The 19,416-nt window shown below is 33.9% G+C and overlaps 1 protein-coding gene across 1 annotated transcript in view; it reads left to right on the top strand.

Annotated features, from left to right (window-relative positions):
* Positions 1-9,315: 9,315 nt before the first annotated feature.
* The window catches only part of LOC150098231 (solute carrier family 12 member 2-like), a 279,194-nt gene continuing 269,093 nt past the window's right edge, over positions 9,316-19,416 (top strand). The window contains exon 1 of the mRNA XM_090406283.1: positions 9,316-9,670. Within this exon, the coding sequence (XP_090262409.1) occupies positions 9,316-9,670 (355 nt within the window). The remainder of the gene's footprint in view (positions 9,671-19,416) is intronic.

The raw sequence follows: 19,416 nt of genomic DNA, 5'->3' as shown, positions 1-19,416 counted from the left end.
ATGGTATTACTGGCGTTCTGGAACTCATCACAGATAGTCTGTGCCGATTGTAGTCGGTTTTTGCATTCCACCAGTTTTAACACCCTCCTATCCCTGTCAGTCATTTTCGGCGGCTGGCCTGGATATTTTCCTGCACTAGTGATGCCAGAACGTCTCCATTAGTTGATCACATCGCCAACCGTTGATTTTGGATTCTCCAGTTGAGCGGCAATGACATGTATGTGACACCTCCAATGTGACAGCTCACGATGACACCTCTCTGGAAGTCACTGAGTTCAGGTCCTGTTACCATACCACCTCTATTCAACTGCTACGATGAAATACTGCTTCCTACTATCTGTATGCCGGTTTTTATGTTATTAACAACCCGGAATATTAAATGACTTCAAATAACATGGGTGTCCAGACAATCATTGGTAGACAGTGTATGTTGATACATCTATGGAAGATACAACTTCCACAGTTCGTGTTTTAGTGTACTGTAACGTTTAATATATTTTAGACTACAGTAGGATGTTGAGCAGTGTAAGAGATGCTCTCTCGTAGCAGCGCCGTTTGAGATGTAGTGCCTGGTTGTGTCGAGAGTTGTTTAATAGTGCCTGGTTGTGGTGAATGATGTTAAGCGATATGTATCTCACTTGTTACGACAATTTATTGAAATATCTTTACGACAAATGCCAGGATTTAACTCGTACACTTTATTTTATTTATTTGTTCTAGATGCATGTTTCGCTGTCTATATAGCTAACAGCATCATCGGGAGGTTGCTTAAAATCAGTAAAAACCGACAAAATAAATAAATATATATATAAATAATAATAATAAACGATTTCCAACAGCAGTTAATATCTATTAACTAGGAAGAAGAAAGCGGACTCGTAGCACATATCCTCAGTGTGACACTGAGGATATGTTCAAGCATCCTCCATGCTCTGCTAAGAAGAGAAGTATTATACTTCCACAGGTTGTTCAGGAGGTCCTCGGAGACGACTATTCACTCAAAAGGCACACTAAATAGAAATCAAGGAATGCACCTTCAAGACATCGTTAGTCATTAATTAATATGTGTAACATTAAAGACCTCTCCTATGCCAGTAGTCACATACAGTATTTACACAATAATGTAGAATATGCACATAACATGCCTAATTATACTGGTGATTAAACTATCATTCCAGTCTTTTCAACTTATAGATATTAACTACTGTTGGAAAACGTTTAATTTTTTGCCTGTTTTTACTTATGTTAATGAATATCCCGATGATGCTGTTAGCTATGTAGACAGTAAAACATGTTTGAGGAAATTCATCTAGTATAAATGCAAATTATTTCATATTTAAAATATAAATCATTTCAAACACAAGTAGAGTACATACAATTAGAATTGGAAATGCGTAAAAAATACGTGTTTTTACTGATTTTCGTCATCCTCAATTTTCCTTTTTGAAAATCTGTTCCCTTAACCTTACATATACTAGAAAAAGTTTCCATGAATTTGAAGAAAGAAAAAAATCCAAGTATATCCGGCATTTCATTATCGATAATGCCACAGGTTTCAGTGGCAGTGCGATACGGTCATATTTACTCAAATGCTGCTGTGTTTCAAATCAACTCCTACATAGATAGGTTTTTTTTTTTTTTACCGAACGCTTTTTCATCCCTGGAAACAGGAAAACTGAAAATGACAGCCTTCTGAAGTACTCTGAATGGCTCGAACACTTAACATCCCGACGAAGCAGTGTTGTAGAAGATAATGTAGACTGTACGCCGTGAAGTATGTTAACACTTTGATTCCCTATATAGGATGCACATGATCATGCAGCAACACATCACCTTAAGATAGAAGTCAATGCTATTCGAATCGCTGGCTACTTATCGCATCTAATCTTGCTGTAACTTGAACTGTTTAGCCTCGTATCCCTTTTGCTGATAATGCTCAAAGATCAGGCCACAGAAAACGGTGTGAACATGAAATGACCGCAGAAAACTGTGATCTGAACTTTTTCCCATCAAGAGGACGTCATGTGATTCCATCCCAAATTATGTAGAAACGCCACCTTTGCCTGTGCTCTTCCTGAGCTCTGGGAATCCATTCCATGTTGCACAAAATTTAAGAATGTTTGCTGTGGATAATTTCATTGACATAACCGTAACTGACGTGCAGTGTTGGTCTCTTTGTCGATAGTCACTTTCGTCTTGTAGAGAATGAGTGTATGGATTTTTTCAGGGACCTTAGGAGTCGATTGGTACGAGCAATGACAACTATATACATTTGCCTAACAAATCTAAGTTTATCCTAAATGATAAGCCAGATCAGCAACAAAAGGACTTATAGTTTTATAGACTAGCGGAAATTTATTTCCATTGTACTACAATCATTGATACAAGTATGTAGGATGTTTTTCCCTGAGAGGAAACTAGTTTTAGCCCCGTAACTCAGAAAATCGACGGTTGAATACATACACGCACACAGTGGCGCACTCAGGATTTAATATTGGGGGGGGGGGGGGGCACTCAAGATTTAATCTTGGGGGGAGCGAGTTGAGTAGACGATTTGAGAATACACACTACGCATTGCCTACGACCTATGACTGAGCATCTGCAGTGATCGCCAATACATGATTCCCGTGATCTCCTCTGGTTCGGCTCGGGTAAACGAAGTAGCGTTCAGTCCGCCCGAGCACTACTTTGTTTGCCTTGCGTTCACAGCTGCCGTGATTCCCGAGAGCTATAGGGTATTCACACCTTATGTGACCGCTAATTCATAAGTAGTATAGAAATAAAAGACACGACACAATATAAATAAAAAATTGAATTTTAATTAGGAAAAGGTTTTTCGAAATTTTTCTAGTGTTTTCTCCTTTTTCTTTTGGGGGGGACAGGGCCCCCTTTACCCCCCCCCCACCCCTGAGTGCGCCGCAGCACGCACAATTACATATATATATAGTATAATGAAGTTGGTAGTCGATATTAGGACTAGAAACATCAGTTTGTAGTATTTATCATATCGCTCTCGTCTAGCAACAAAGTGCATTGCGGCAATGGTGAAAGGCAGAAGTGCAGCCTAATGATTTCTAAACAGTTAGGGCTAAAAGAGTACCATCCGTTCGCGTTGAGACAAAAATGTGATAGAATATTTATTATTATTATTATTATTATTATTATTATATAAGGTGCCTCCATGGAGTCAAAAGACTCTTCGCGGGAGACCCAACATTGACATACTAACCGTTATTCACACAATACCTATCATACTTCCCCTTAAACTCATTCACAGATGAAGCATTCACAACCACCTCAGGCAACGCATTTACAACCCTCCAAGCAAAAAATCTAGTCCTAACACCCTTGTTAACTCTTACACAATCTCCCGGGATGACCCCTCGTTCTCTCCCTTCCTGCACAAGGTTATCACTATCAATCCTATAAAACCCTTTTAATAATTTATATGTCTCTATCATATCTCGTCTCCTACGTCTATCAACTAGTTTTTGAAGCCCACAGACCTTCAATCTATCCTCATATGAGATATCCCACAGGTCTGCAACAATTTTCGTAACCCGTATCTGAATCCCCTCCACCATTTCCACATCACCAAGAAATCCAGGTGACCAGATCTGTGCACAATAGTCCAAATGAGGTCTTATTAATGCTTTATAAAGTGGGACAATCACTTCCTTATCCCTGCTTGTCAGTGTGTTCCTCAATAACCGTGTAATGTGATGTGAAGTTTTGGCAACCTTTGCAATATGCCCTTGAAACTTAAGTTCTCTGTCCACAGTAACTCCCAAGTCCCTAGCCTCATCAACTTCCTGCAGTTCAATTCCATCAATATAGTAAACAGCATGTGATCGCATCCTTCCGAAGTATCACCTTACACTTGGCCACATTAAACTGGCAGTGATTTAGTTTAGCCCAAACCATCAGCCTATTTAAGTCATCATGCAAGATATCCACATCATCTGAATTAACTATCGTTCTTCCCAGTTTTGCATCATCAGTAAACAAGTAGATATCTCATTTCAAAGTATTCCCAATATCATTGATGTAAAAATTAAATAATAAATAATAGAAGACCAAGCCCTGAGGCACACCACTAATCACCTGCCTTCTACTGGACTCTGCTCCACCATAAACCATTCTTTGATATCTATCCACTAGCCACCCTCTAATCCAAATCACTAGCCTCGGATCCATACCCATTTGCTCCAATTTATGCAACAGAGTTCCATGCGCAATCTTGACAAATGCCTTTTCAAAGTCCAACAGGATCACTGAAAAAGGATTTCCTTTATCCAACTCCATTGTTACTTCATTATAGAAAGTGAGCAAATTGCTAAGGCAAGATCTACCCTTCAGAAAACCACGTTGCCCCTTATAAAGTATCATATTGCTGTCCACCCAGTCCTGAATTCTAATTTTTATCAATTTCTCCAGAACCTTAACCACCACTCCCGATATACTGATTGGTCTATAATTTGCTACCTCAGTCTTGGAGTCCCTCCCCCTTATGTAGTGGAATAATTTTCCCCTCTTTCCACTCAATTGGGACTTTGCAAGAACTGAGGCTAATTATTATTATTATTATTATTATTATTATTATTATATATTTTGTTGAATATTTTCTTATTACACGAGATGGTTGGGGAGGATGGATGAAGGGTTATCGGTCATGAGAATCGACGTTAGCATGAGGCCATTAATTTTAATGGCCTCATGCTAACGATTTAATGAATCGGGCATTAAAATCATTTTAATGCCCGATTCATTTCCACTAATAAGTTTACCGAATGGAAGAGTTAAAATGATTTTAATTTTTAGATTATCAATGCAATAAAGCAGTAATGAAGGAATTAAATATTAGTTGTGTATAATACATGGATTTATAAAATAAAAGAAAAAAGTTATGAATATCCATGTCATTCGTATTCATAATTTTAAATCGAAGTTATTTAAATCTTTTAATTATCTTTCCGGCATTATTATTATTACTACCTAAAAATTACAATTCCGAGAAGTCCTCCCTAGCATTAAATAAATGAAAAATGCTTTAAAACATAAGGTGTGTTCCCGATTTTTAAATGAAATCTGAGATAACTTTCATCTCATGCTCAAGTATTCATCAGGCCTTCAGTTTACGATTCCAATAGGGCAGTAGTGAAAAGTTATCAAATGAAGCGCAAATAACCTGTTATTGTATGCAACATTAGTAGTAGTACATGATATCACCGCGTAATATCATATGAATGGCAAGCAATTACAGCACCTTCAGGATTCCCGCTGACAGATGAATGACCTGTGAGTGTTCCGAGAAATACTGAACATTGTCTGCAATTAGGAACAGGAAAACCAGTTGATTTAGATTTGTCTTCTTCTCTAATATTATTTTTGAACATTTTTATTGTAATATAGATTCATGGTTATATTGGCGAACTTGAAGTCTGCTTTTTAACAAGCCGTCAGTAATTTATATAGTATAATTTTTCAGTGGATACCGAAATGTTATACTATATAAATTTATTAAAGCAATATTTTTAAATAATAGATTGATTAAAGCAATATTTATTTTCATATATTTTGACGCGAGTATACGATTTTGAGGTTTACCTGTCAAAGCATTTTTAATTTTTATTTGAAACTAGTGTATTTCTCCCAAAACTACCTGACGCGTTTTGCACGAGATTGTAACAATTGAGCAAGAGAATCATAGATGGCAAGGATTTCTCTAGATCAATTTACACGGTTTATTCATAAGTAGAATATGAGTTGTTATCAGAAATGTATGACAAGTCAACGTTTGGCCAACAGATGCTACTTTATTTTAATGATACTTTTTATTTTTGTATTTATATATTAGTGATATATTTTTATTTAATGTCATGAAAAAGTATGCTAATATAATGTAATTATGGTCGGATTTAACCATAATACAGACAAGCTACAGCTTAGGGCATTACATTACAAAGGATCTTCGCCTCAGTATAAAATTAATAACAAATAAATCAGCATACAAAAGAATGAAAATTATTGTTTATATTATAGACTAGTTTTAGTCATCTGCTTTTACTTATTGTAAAAAAAACACAAACCAGTTCATTGCAATACACTTTCGATTGTTTTTAGAACAACCCGCTTATTCTGGGAATCAATAAATTACGAATGTACCAAAGGTAAGCGTCAAATCGGATATTGTTTATTTAATTATACTGCAAAGTGGGGAAAAACAGGGCAGTCTTTTTGTTTAGTGCAAGTTTTCATGGTTTAGGTGCTGGAATTCAGTATCAGTTGAGATAAAACAAGGATACCCAATATGACTCGCCTTCTATGTTTTGTCCCATTTCTGTGTCATTTCTTATTGAAATTGAAATGGGCTGCAGTTTATTTCTGATTTGTTTCTGTGTTTGCCATTTTATTGTTTCTACCCGCTTTTTTTAAATTGTAACTGAATTAGATAGTTTGCTTTCATTACTATATTTTATATATTATACTTTATAAGATTATACTTTATATATTACATATAAAAAGATTATATATCATTGTCAAAAAATGACGATTATGTCATAGTAAAAAAATAATGCATTAAAATTCACTGTCTTTTTTCTTTTTTTTTTCCTGCAGTTTTTGTGCATATAATTAATTTGAGTGTACATGCTGTGGTCAAAGTGTAGGCCTAAATGTATGCTGTTTGGGTTTCGTGTAAGTAATCGAATAGATTAGGTAGTATTAGTATGATATTTTAAGCGATATGTGTGATAGAGCTCTTATCATACAGGAGTTTCTAAAGATAATAATTTGAGATTTGGTTTAATTTAGTTAAAACATTTCTCTAAATGATGTAAGATTATTGATGATTTATTCAGTCTGGATTTAAGTAGTTAGTCATCAGTATACTGATAGGTTTGACTGTATAACTTTTTGTTGGTCTTGGTTGTTTATGAAAATGTTAAATAAGCACGATGATAGAACTGTCCCTTGTGAAAAAAGTTGTACTCAATTTCACTTCGTCGCTGCATGTATCTTATCATAATAAGATAAGTAAATATATAAAGTTTTGGCTTTAAATTTCCAGATAAATGTATTTTTATTTTTATAACTTCAAAAATTAAATATCATAATATCTACACTGCCATATTCTGAAATTATTAGATAAATCAATAAATGAATTCTGTTCGTGTTTAGTTTTAATTTTTAAAAGATTTTTAATGTAATTTTTAAAATATGTTAAGATGCACATTCCATACGGAATAGATTTGTCGCCATGTTCTTATTCTATATTTTCGTTAAAAAAAAAATCAATCCTTTCTAAGAAAAAACTTACCTTAGCATGGCTTCATGCTATGTGCCTATCATACTGTACATCCTCCCTGTCGCTCACCTTGCTAAGAGGATGAGGGCAATATCTTTTAAGGATACCCTCTGTGGCGACGATTTAACATTGTAACATTGTAAAATATAAGTATTTTAAATATTGTAAAAATATAATGCTTATATTTATATAAAACATAAATATAAGCATTAATATGCATAAATAAGTTACATGATTTTTCTTTAACGAAACTTTATGAGTTCATACTGTAAATATTCTTAAATGGTCAAAAGTCACACGAACTAGTGAGATAAATGGAAAGATTGCAATGTGCACAACCATTGGTTGTTCACATTTTGAAGTAAACCTTGCAGTTTTATACTACATTTCGAAAAACTAGACGAAGGACGAGGTAGTCGTCATTCCTTGTCGAAGATTTTTCTTTCAAAAAATCGGGTGTTTTATTTTTTAAACAAAGCGAGCATTCCGAGTACATGAAATTACAAATTTTTAGTTCTGGGTAATCAGAAAATGAACTTTTTCAAAAATATTTTTTAGTAGTTCTAATGAGTGAGTAGTGCAATGACGAATTCTTGGAATACCTGGATGCAAGGAACCTTTCTCATCACATTTCACTTGAAAGAACATGAAATTCATATAATAATAATATAGTACCAGCCTCGTAGCTTCAGTTGTTTCGGTAATAATACCAATAAACAACAACATTATATGTAAGGAATACTTTTAAGTGTAGCCAAAAATTTCATGCCAGTTATATGAAACATCATCTAATTGAATATTTCACAGTGTTTTAATTTTCTAATAATAAAATAATTAATATTCATTTTAATTTTCTAATAATAAAATAATTAATATTCATTGACAGATTGAATAGCCCAATAACATTAAAGTGATGTTAAACAGCGGATTTGTAATAGGGAATTCTATATGCAATTTTTTGGGGGACCAAATTCTTTGTCCCCCCACCCCCGAATAGTTGAACTACCACTCACCGATAGCCGCGAAAATTGATACACGAAAAGAAAAGAAAAAGAAAAACAAAATTATTCTACAAGAACAGTACTAGATAGCAAAATTTCAAAAGTATCTCTGAAAAAACATTATAAACGTTTTTTTGATGCAGATCTTATTTTTATATGACTCCTTCCACGAAAGATTGTAAACCTATAGTACATCACTGCTGTAGGTAGGCTGAGTTTATATATATATGTAACTTTTCTCAAGCTACTTCAAGCCTCAAGAAATTGGGAAGGAGGTTTCACATGGGTGATGAAATTCATCTTCCATCTAACGACAATCCCAAACATCCACGTCACTGCGGATTCGAATCCACAACCTGTTCTTTGGAGAGTAGACACGTTAACCACTCCGTCAAATAAGCCTGTTATTATTATTTGTAACAAAGAAATTGAATAGAAATTACCAAAAAAATGTATTTCATTTTAAAACGCCTAAAGCAAGAAATGTGTGTAGTGCTTTTTTTGCGGCCAGCAAAAATTATGTTCGACTAAATTTAGAAGCTGCTAGATGACCAAACATTTGAACTACTACTTTAAATGAAATATTTCCATTGAATTGTAAGAGCGGGAAACGAAAGGTGATTTCATTCACAAAAAAAAAAAAAAAACTCTGTACGCAAGACAAAACTGTGTGTATTGTCTGTATGCTGAAATCGCATACAGACAACGGGTAAAAATTTGTCTTTGCGTACGCAAGATATTTTCTTTACTTTAACCGCAGCGCTCGTGTGTGTTGCGTGAATTTTGCAATCATGTTGTACAATGAGCATCGGCAGAATCCAGAGGGCGCGCTTAGCCAATCAAGGCTAACGGCGGTATATATGACCAGTAAGAGGTGTCATAAGCAATCAAAGAAGCAGTGGTTGCTGAGGTGTGTGTGTGTTTATTTCTGCTTTGTCTTGAACACGTATTACAAGAACGAGTAGCGTTGCCTTACTTTAATTTAAATTAACATCTGGAATTCGTGAAATGGATACCTTAGATGATGTTAAGCAAACATCACGATTTAAAGTTGCTAAAGTAATTTTTGAGAACGAGAGTGTTACCCGAGAGTCTGTGCGCAATGTAGCAGACGACGAAACTAGCTTTATGGACGGTGATACTAAAGAACTACGTGAGTCAGAGCAAGGAGGGAGTCAACATTCCGCTCAGTCAACCGTTTATGATACTTTTAATTCTAGAAGTTTACACCATTATACCAGAGAAGCCCTGCCAAGACTTGATCACTACAGGAATGTATACTCGCTACATGCACACTTTCCTCGTCCAACCCTGGATGAACTGCACAACGGTAATATTACGTGGACTGCAGATCCTAAGGTGAGTTTATTTATGTTATTATTATTATTTTTTTTTCATATGGGATATGTTGAAAAATAAATATGTAAACGTGTCAAATTTGGTTGCTTCACTCATATTAATATGTAGTGCCTCATAACACAAAAATGTAAACTCGTAAATGTGAATACACCGATAATAATCGAGAACTGTTATTACATTTTTCTAAACAGACATTACGGAATGAGATTTTTTCATTTAAAGATAAGCTGAAGTTATGAATTACCGCTTTTCAAACCGACTTTATTCAATTCGCAACCAGTGGTGTAAGCGCTTTCACTGTCATAAAGTTACAAAATTAAATATTGACCAAAACATAACGATATGATACTGCAAAAGTGGATACGAAACGTCGACTGTTCTAACAATTATGATTTAGGTTTATGGGAATGCATTTCTCTAATTCGTGTGATAGTTATTATTTTTTTCAATAAGCAATTAAAAAAAAAGAAAGAAAAGAAAACCAAGTAATTATAACTTGTACATTAAAATCTTAATGATTAAAATAATAAAAAGTACCAAATACGTTATGGATTTTAATTAAAAACTTCAAATATATGTATTAAAAATCATTTATAATGTTAGTGAAATATAATATATATTTCCAGAAATATTTCATGGAAATTTATTATTTTAATAAAATTAAGAAGTACTGTATTATAAAAAGAAGGAAACGATTGGCGATAATCCCAAATTAGTGCGTGTGGTAATAGCATTCTTTTATAGTGACACGATTCATTATCACAACAAATTAAACCTATAGCCGGTTTTTGCTTTATATACTGTAAACATAATGTTGTTTGGCCTAATTTTGCCACTAAAAATGGTACAATTTAGGAAAGTGAGATGACTCATCAAATTTTTGAAAGTCTCTAAAGACTAAATTTTCTTTAATTCCATTGAACCAATACAAAATGAATATCAACTCGAAACATTCTGTTTAAACAAAATGGTCAGACTGCAATCGCAGTTGAATTGTGTAGACGTACTAAATCTCAGATTATTGATTTTTACGTATCCAGAGCTGGGCTACTTCATATAATTTCAAAACCTATTTTTACTTCTGCAGATGGGAATGAAACGTGACATTACTCGACAAAGTTTTGTAAGGATTTCAAATACAGAATTTTAATAAAAATTCGTAGAGAACTTCCGTAGCTTGTTCGGTATCAACTGCGGCTGGAAGGAACTCCGATTCAAATCCAGTGTCGGACGCGAAGAAGCTTTATTAAGGCTTTTTAACTGAAGGAGAGTTACTTGGTCTCATAAATGGGCGGAAGGGTTTTTAATCCTCCTGAAGTTTTGATTTTTCATCAGGCAAACCAGCCAGAACCAAAATGTCTACAATTAAAATATACGAATGAGGGGGGGGGAGTCTGGAAAGTCTGATAAACAGACAGAACAAAAATGATATTAAAGCAACTGATATGGTTATATCAGTTGCTTTAATATCATTTTTGTTCTGTGTGTTTATCCGAACTTTCCAGATCCCCGTCGTAATACAAGGCTTTCGTAGCTTTAGTTTGCTTTTGCCATAATTCTACAACAACAATAATACAAATCCGTTAAGCCAGAGCAGAAGATAAGCATCATCTCGAAAGTTTTTAAATAAAAACGTCAGACTGCAATCGCAGTTGAACTCCGTAGACATTTAATCCCAGATTATTGATTTTTAATATGTATACTTTTCACATGAATAAATTTCATAATTTTTAATTTCATAATTCCAAAGTTAAAACAATATTTTAACTTTGGACATAAATAGCCCAAAGTTATAAAAACTCCGTAAATAGTTACAGAGCCGTATTTTCACAGTTATGAGGAAAACATTGCCATTTACTACTAGTACGTTTCTCTCCATAATTTTTATATTCTTAAATGAGATTTATTTTTTTAACTTTTAAAAATATAATTTGTAGTTTTCTGAACGTCCCAAGGTCTCAAGTGCGCATCACAATATTATTTAAATCGTAATAACAAAATCAGGAAAAGATATTATTGCTAATATCGTGACATTGAAATTTTATGTTCAGAAATAACTTCAAGAGAGTTTAGCAAAACTGTTCCTATTTGCTTTTAGAAATTCGAATACAATTCCAAATAAAACAACTTTTTGAAGAATTATTTAGTTGCGGATTTCAACGATAACAAAATCTTTTATACAGCACATCTCAACATGTAGGACATTCCAGAATACTACTTTCCTCAATAAAAACGCATTAATTACCTTCAGAAGCAGTCGTTGAAACATTACCGTCTACAGCAGCGTTTCTCAACCTTTTTTTGGATCGTGCCCCACCTCAACGATTTTGATGCCCCCCCCTAGCATAATAGTCAACTAAGTTCTGAAAAAAGCATAATATGAATAGGTACTTCAAATAGAAAAGGAACATAGGTAAAATTGCTTTTAATTTGACTTTCTTCAATGAATATAAATTTTATATTACACTTTGTATATTATAAACATAAATCGAACTGAACTCGGGAAAATAAAATCCAAGTTAATGTGATCCTTGAGCTTGATGTCTGCTGCAAAGAGTTTTTATTTGAGGTACTAATTTAGTCAGTTTCAATCTCAAATCTCTATGGTTTGTAATATCCAAACGATTTCTTTTTTTCAGTAACAAATCATTTACAGCACTAAAGCCACATTCAACTAAATATGACGACGGGAAGGGCAACAGTAATTTTCTTGTAAAACTAGTTGAATTTGGGTACTTCGTTTCTGTCTCGTCACAAAGCCACGCCATTGTTCCTTTTTATGCTGAATAAAGTTCTAATAGACTCATCATTTTGCATTTCTGAGAGTTCTTGATACTGTATGGCCACAACAGTTAAGTCCACTAGCATTGGCTGAGTTGTCCAAGATGGAAAATAAATTTCTTTTAAATCAGAAAATCTGTCATTTAAATCACAGGCCTTTTTTTTTAGGTGATCAACAATAACAAGTACAGCAGCATTCAATTACCTCACACTTATTCCTTTCTATTGACATGTGCAGAAGTATCGAAGAGTCTCGTATCTGTGGGCGTACTATACTAGTGTTGCCAGCTTTTTTTTTTTTCTCGGAATGTCAGGCTTGCAACATCGATAATTTATCACCGACTAAGTCGATTTTTTGACTATATCAGCGACGAATGCAACATCATTTTCTAATTGCCCCAAAAATATTAAAATTCCTCCCCTGTGGGGCGTACGCCCCACGTTGAGAAACGCTGGTCTACAGTGTATTCTGCACTTTGAACTTCATACTCATCTCCGTAATTCACAAAAAATAGTATCCGACAAATAAATCTGTTGATTAACAGAAATTGCAAATAACAACTGTCAAGAAAATAATAACAAGATTCCTGTGGTCCTTGACTACCTCCTTATCATAATAGCGGCACCAATAACCTCTAATCACAAAATCTATATAATTTATACTTTTCTTCACTCTGTTATTATTATTATTTATAACTACCCATTTTATTCTAGCTAAAGACATTAGTACCACTTACTAGTATAAGAACCTGCGGGCAAAGGACTCGCAGCTTCTTGATGGCATAAATAAACGAAACAGCAACAATAATAATAATAATAATAATAATTATTATTATTATTATTATTATTCGTGACACCTCCAAGGAGTCCGAAGACTCATCGCGGGAGGACACCTATAATGAGAATAACATAAAAATAAAACTCGATGTATAAGGCTATCTGTATTCTGCATTGAAATATATTGCAGGCCGATGTTGATCTAGTACCGTTTAGATGATAGTCACTTTTTCACTAGCTGTTGTTCTATGAATTGTCTTTCGATTAATTTTAATTATTCTGGTTAACTGCTTTTCGGATATTGTCGTTCGATAAATTGTTTTTGTGAATTACTTTCGGTGAATATTTTGTCTTATTTTCCAACGATAAACTATTAATGTTTTTGTATTTTTCTTTTCGTTAGCTCAAGTTTTACTTGAGACCACGAAAGTGATTCATATATTTTTTAAAGTTCTTATATTTCACAGTTAATAAATTAATATAATGTATATGAAAGAATTTCTTATAAGTAAATGTTCAAAAGTTTTCTCTTTCTCTTCAGAATAACTTCTGTGTATATTAATTGAAATTTTAAGTATGATAAAGTCATACCAGAATACAGAGCATTTGTAACCAAAGCAACTTTAGCAATTCTTAGGGATGGCAAAAACTGGCAAAATATGTATCTCAACCTTAAAAACACAGCTATTTTACTTATTTTTCCTGGAATTTAGGGGAAAGCAAAATAGTGCTCTTATATAGCGGCATATACCCTAACGGAATAACTACTGCCAGAACTTTTCAGTTTCTGAAATCAATTACTGAACCAACCAGCGGTTCTAGTTCTAGTTCAGATGAATGGAGCTTAACTTTTTTCTCTCCCTTAAGTATATATCTTTATATATTATCTCATGCGTATCAGACTTTGGCCTTCTTCAAGTACAGTTCATAATAATATTATTATTTAGTATTATTAGGTGATATCTCCAGGGAGTCCAAAGACTCATTGAGGGAGGGCACCTACTCTATAACGCTGTCTCCACCACTCAATCCACCAACTACAACGAACCGCAACTACATTAACGCCATCTACCACCCACCCCACTACTAGTATTTTCACAGACAATCACAAACATCCATGCCCATGCCGGGATTCGAACCCGCAGACGTTTGGCTGGAGATCGGGTGCTCCAACCACTCGGCCAACCAGGCCGGCAAATTGCTTAACAAATTTGCTCGTTGTGTGAAAGTTAAGATGTTAGCCATATATTAATTAAAATATATAATTACTTAATGGATATAAAGATGGTATATAATTCTATTATAAATATTGTGATTCGTGCAAATTTGAATCTGTAAATGTACTTTTGCTGCCATCTATCGAGAACAAGCGTAACTATGTAATACGTTTTTGTTTATTTCTTCCCTGCCTCCTTGTGTATATTTCCTTTGTACGGAATGCTAGACAAGGAATAAACTGATATAGCCAGTCCTGTATTTATACCACCTTTTATGGACTCTTCAAACAGAATAATTTCCTAAAATACTCATTTACAACATATTGCTGTTGTCATTTTGTCTAATCATTTGTCATCTTACTGTACTTGACGTCTACTCTAATTGTTTTTCACTCGCAGCTGATACAGAAATACTAGTTTCCTTATTATTTATTAGTAATCATGTTCCTAGCACTATTTGGAATCGTAAGAGCACCTAGCTACTTTTCATTCAGTGAAAAGAAGGCCAAGTTTTCTTTAGACTGTTATGTAACTTCTTTTCAATTTAAACTTTTCTTTCTTTCCAAACTCAACTTCTTTTCGCTCAATGCAAGTAATAACCCCGTTTCTCTATTAAAAAAAAAAAAAAACTCCTGATTAAGCAAATTTACGTTTACAATTCCTATAAAGTAAAAGGAATGATCATTTGCAACAGAGATATCCACTATTCTCTTCTCCAGCGGTTATGACTACTTCTACACTTTTCACTCTCTCCCTTGAAGCTCCATCTTTCAAGTAGTGAAGTAGTTCTTACACAATTTTTAATTCAATTCAATACGCATAATATGTATTGTTAATAATAACAATAATTTAAAAATGTTAACAGAATTCTGCTTCGAATTTAATGATGTGCGGTGTTTATGCTTTAGCGGCCTCTAATTTTTTTACAACTAATCTATAAATCTTCGGAATTTATAATTATTTTATGTTAACAATAGTTTGTTTGATTCAAATTTAAAATTTCATGAATAACTTCCTTTTTTTTCTCCTTTAAAGACAAGCTGGTATTACTGTATGAACAGCTGTTAAGTTGAGCTCTGTTCCAGAAGGAGACGAATCAGTGATTTCTACACTAGTCATAGCGAGCGTGTTAGTACTGTTTCCTTTTATTAGTAGCCGAATAGAGAACATCTCCACAACCGACACACTGAGACAGAATTTCACTGTACCATGTATGTTTATGAAGTCTGTAGGTGGTACATGATTTTTATCCTTCGGTGTGAGATCACCGTCCTGCTTATTGGATACCTGAAATGGCTTGAATTGGTTCAAAAGTTGGGGTGTGTGTGTGTGTGTGTGTGTGTGTGTGTGTGTGTGTGTGTGTGTGTGTGTGTGTGTGTGTGTGTGTGTGTGTGTGTGTGTGTGTGTGTGTTTAAACCTTGTTTTAAGCGTATTGACGTATATTGATTAAAACTGTATAACAATCCAATCTGGCCATACTGCTGCTAGGTTATCGATAGTGGGCTAATACTATCGTATATAATTTCATAGTCTCTTATATAATTTACATACTAAAACTTGTCCAGGTTTTTAATCGAAATTTAGACAAACAAGAGTAAATGATTACTACGCGTATTTATCCACTCTCAGTTAACTGGAGTGTAATTCAAGGCTGAAGAATATTGTTACAGCTATAAACTAAAGATGAGCAATCTTTTGGTTATTGAACACTTCTTTTTCTGTTTTCTTTGCTCCCTTCTGAACCTAGTGCCACAGCTATAGCTCAAGTTTATCATTTGTCGCATTTCTCTCTCTCTCTCTCTCTCTCTCTCTCTCTCTCTCTCTCTCTCTCTCTCTCCGATATCGCCGTCGTTTTCCACATTTTCCCATAACTTTGGGTCGCATATTTGTTTCCTTTTCAGAGCTAACACTAGTGTATGTCATTTTCATTGTCGCCTTTTCGTTTGTTTTGTCCAGGATTCTTTTCAACTATAAGTGTTTGTAGCAATATCTGTTTTTACATGTGGGTATGCCGACAATTATGACCGTCTTCCGGACTTGGAAGACGGTCATAATTGAAATACAATGGGGGGAGAGTTTTATTTATTCGAAGTGTGAAATTTCGTCAGTAACATTTTCTTCAAGCAATTAGACATCAACTGGAGACTGCAATTATCTCGAGGTATGCTAATTAACTCACAATTAACTTTTTAACATAGCGAGGAGAAACTATCGGATATATTTAAAACAAATCTGTTGTTTGGTTCTTCCTCATTGTTTTCTTTGAATATATTTTCAAATGCAATACAAGATTTTTTTTTTTTAATGAAAAACACAAAAAAGAACATTTGTTATACAAATTCATGCTTACAAATACGAAACTAAATACACAGGAACAAATTACATAATATCAATTCAAGACCTTTACAAACTTTTATGCATGATATTTAAGCATTTCAAAATATACAAAAATTAAAAAGTGATGTACGGCCGAATTATAGCAAGCTTCGTCCTCGATTTCGGGTTGACCATTTTATTTTCGAATATTTAAAATCTCAATGAAACGACCTTAACACAGTAAGCTAAATTGACAATGTTGCTTAGAAATCGGTATGTAGACATCGAACAACCGACGAAATTTAATCAGGTGCAGCATATGTAAAACTAGGACTGATTAACACAGTTTGAATTTATAATTGAGGGCTTTTTTTTTTTTTTTTTTGTTAAATGTTATAACTTTGAGCCGAGAACTCTCAAATTAAAGGAGTTTGAATAACTGCTGAGATAATCATTATTAAAAATTTCTTATTGTATATTAACCTTTTTCAGTCTACTTCCTCTTTTATGAAGTCTTATTTCCTCTACATAATTGAATTACACCACAGCCAATTTCTTAATCTCCCCTCCGTGATGTACAGAACCCACGTCGAGAAGTGAACTGAACTGAACAAAAACACTAATTATAAACGTGAAACCATTTGATGTTTTTAATAAATGCTCAAATACATTCATAAAAAAATAGTGCGTTTGGCAATATCGTTGAGAAACGAATTGAGGCTTGTGCAAAGTGAGATCTGACCTTTAGGAAAGAGATTGGTGGTTGGCGATGTAAGAAGGAAGGTGCCAGTGGCGAGAACTTTTATTAATGATTGCAGGGGAAATGGCACAAAGTATTGCAGTGCTCTATGGAAACTTTGTAGTGAAAGATATGGAAATGGAGCAAGTGTCAAAAGTATGTCCGAGAGGAGCAACGATGGGAAGAGAAACGGAAGCTGTGGAAAGAAGAGGAGGTACTGTGGAATTGTCTGTGATTGGCCAGGAAGTGTGAATGAGGTAGTGCGGGATTTGGGAGTATTGCTAGAGACAGTAAAGAGGAAGAGCATGAGAGACAAAATTGTGAGTCTGTTTGCCTAGGTATGATAGTAGTGAGGTGTGGACAAGAGCAATGATTACGAATGACATGATAGCAAGAATGTGCTAGAAAGAGAGGGCTGAAAGAATGTACCGGATAAACTTAAAGGCACCGTAAGATGGGGTTACTTTGCTCCAATTGGCAAAAAGTTTTCAATTGACTCTGGAAACATATTTACTATTTGAAATGATGTAGCAATTTTTTTTTTTTTTAAGTCTTGTATTAGTATTGGCAATACTGCTGTACCATACTCTCCCTGCTCATGCTAGCTTCTACAGGAGCTCTAATTCTCAAACAGCAGAATTTGTGTATTTGGTTAACTAGAAAAATTTGCTTGCCTCAGCAATTTATTACCATTTTTTTTAGGGTAAGGCATACATAATTCTTTTCCTTGATTCCTCTAGTTTTATAATATCAAAGTTTTTTCTTATTTTATTAACGTTTCTTAACTTTATAGAACATTAATTTACTTCATAGCCAAATTTTAATTTTCTGGGGATACTTTGCTCCACATGTTTTTGAGTTCCTTACTGTGAAAAACAGCTTGCTTTCATATCTGATGATAATGAGGAAATAGCAACTTCTTCAACAAAGTTAAAAGAGGTATAAAAAATGTTTTGTTTCATCATATATTCATGTATGAAGGCGAATATTTTCCGGGGAAATTTTCAGAAATAAATAAGGAAGAAGCAAAAATAAGTGCAATGCAGAAATCTGTCAAGTCCTGGAAATGGCCTACACCAAAAGATTAAATATTTTATCCTTTAGAGCAGTGTTCTTCAACCTGGCGGTCCGCCAAAAATCTCAGAAACAACGCTCCAGCCACGTATATCAAAATTTCTAAATTCTAAGCAGCATCAGATATCGCACTAGCTAAAATTTGTAATTTTATAATATTGGATTTAATAAATAAATACTATCTACATAGGTTTATGTTTCTGTCTTAGCCGTCAGCCGGTCCGCGAAATATTTTTCCTATTTTCTATTTTCCCCGGTCCGCAGGTGTATAAAGGTTGAAAAACGCTGCTTTAGAGGATATAGTTTGTCCTATTAAACCCCTAAAATGATAAATCATAGAGGCATGTTTTCTGTCCCAGAATTAGAAAACATTTGGAATCCCTGAGCCTAAAGTTCTTAATTCCAATGATTTCTTTTCTTTTTTTTCTTTTTTTTTGCCACAGTTTATGTATCTGATTTTTAGAATTTCTATATATTAATGTTGCATTAATTTTTACACGTGAATTCTAAATTTTTCAATTTTTCATTTCCAATTTGTCTTAAAAAAAGCAATTTCAATAATTTTGTATGCCGTTTTATGTTATAATAAATAAAGGTTGTGTATTCTTATTTTGTGAATAGTCTTACTTTGCTCCATTCCCATTATTCCATCTAAATTAGTCGTTTTTACTAGTTAGTGCAAAGTATCCCCGTCCTAGGATGAACATTGCTCCAACTTTTTGAAAAAATAAAAGAAGGAATAAAACAACTATTTTCACAGATATTTTACATAAGGGCATTCAGTATACTCTATACATTAAAAAATATATATTTCAGAAAATAAAAACCTCTGAAAACAATTTTTTT

This window comes from Typopeltis vanoorti, chromosome 16 (assembly GCF_054136105.1).
Source record: "Typopeltis vanoorti isolate ZY-2024b chromosome 16, IOZ_Tvanoo_1.0, whole genome shotgun sequence".
Taxonomy (NCBI): Eukaryota; Metazoa; Arthropoda; class Arachnida; order Uropygi; family Thelyphonidae; genus Typopeltis; species Typopeltis vanoorti.
The sequence above is the reverse complement of the archived record's forward strand: the minus strand, read 5'-3'. Positions and strand labels throughout refer to the sequence as shown.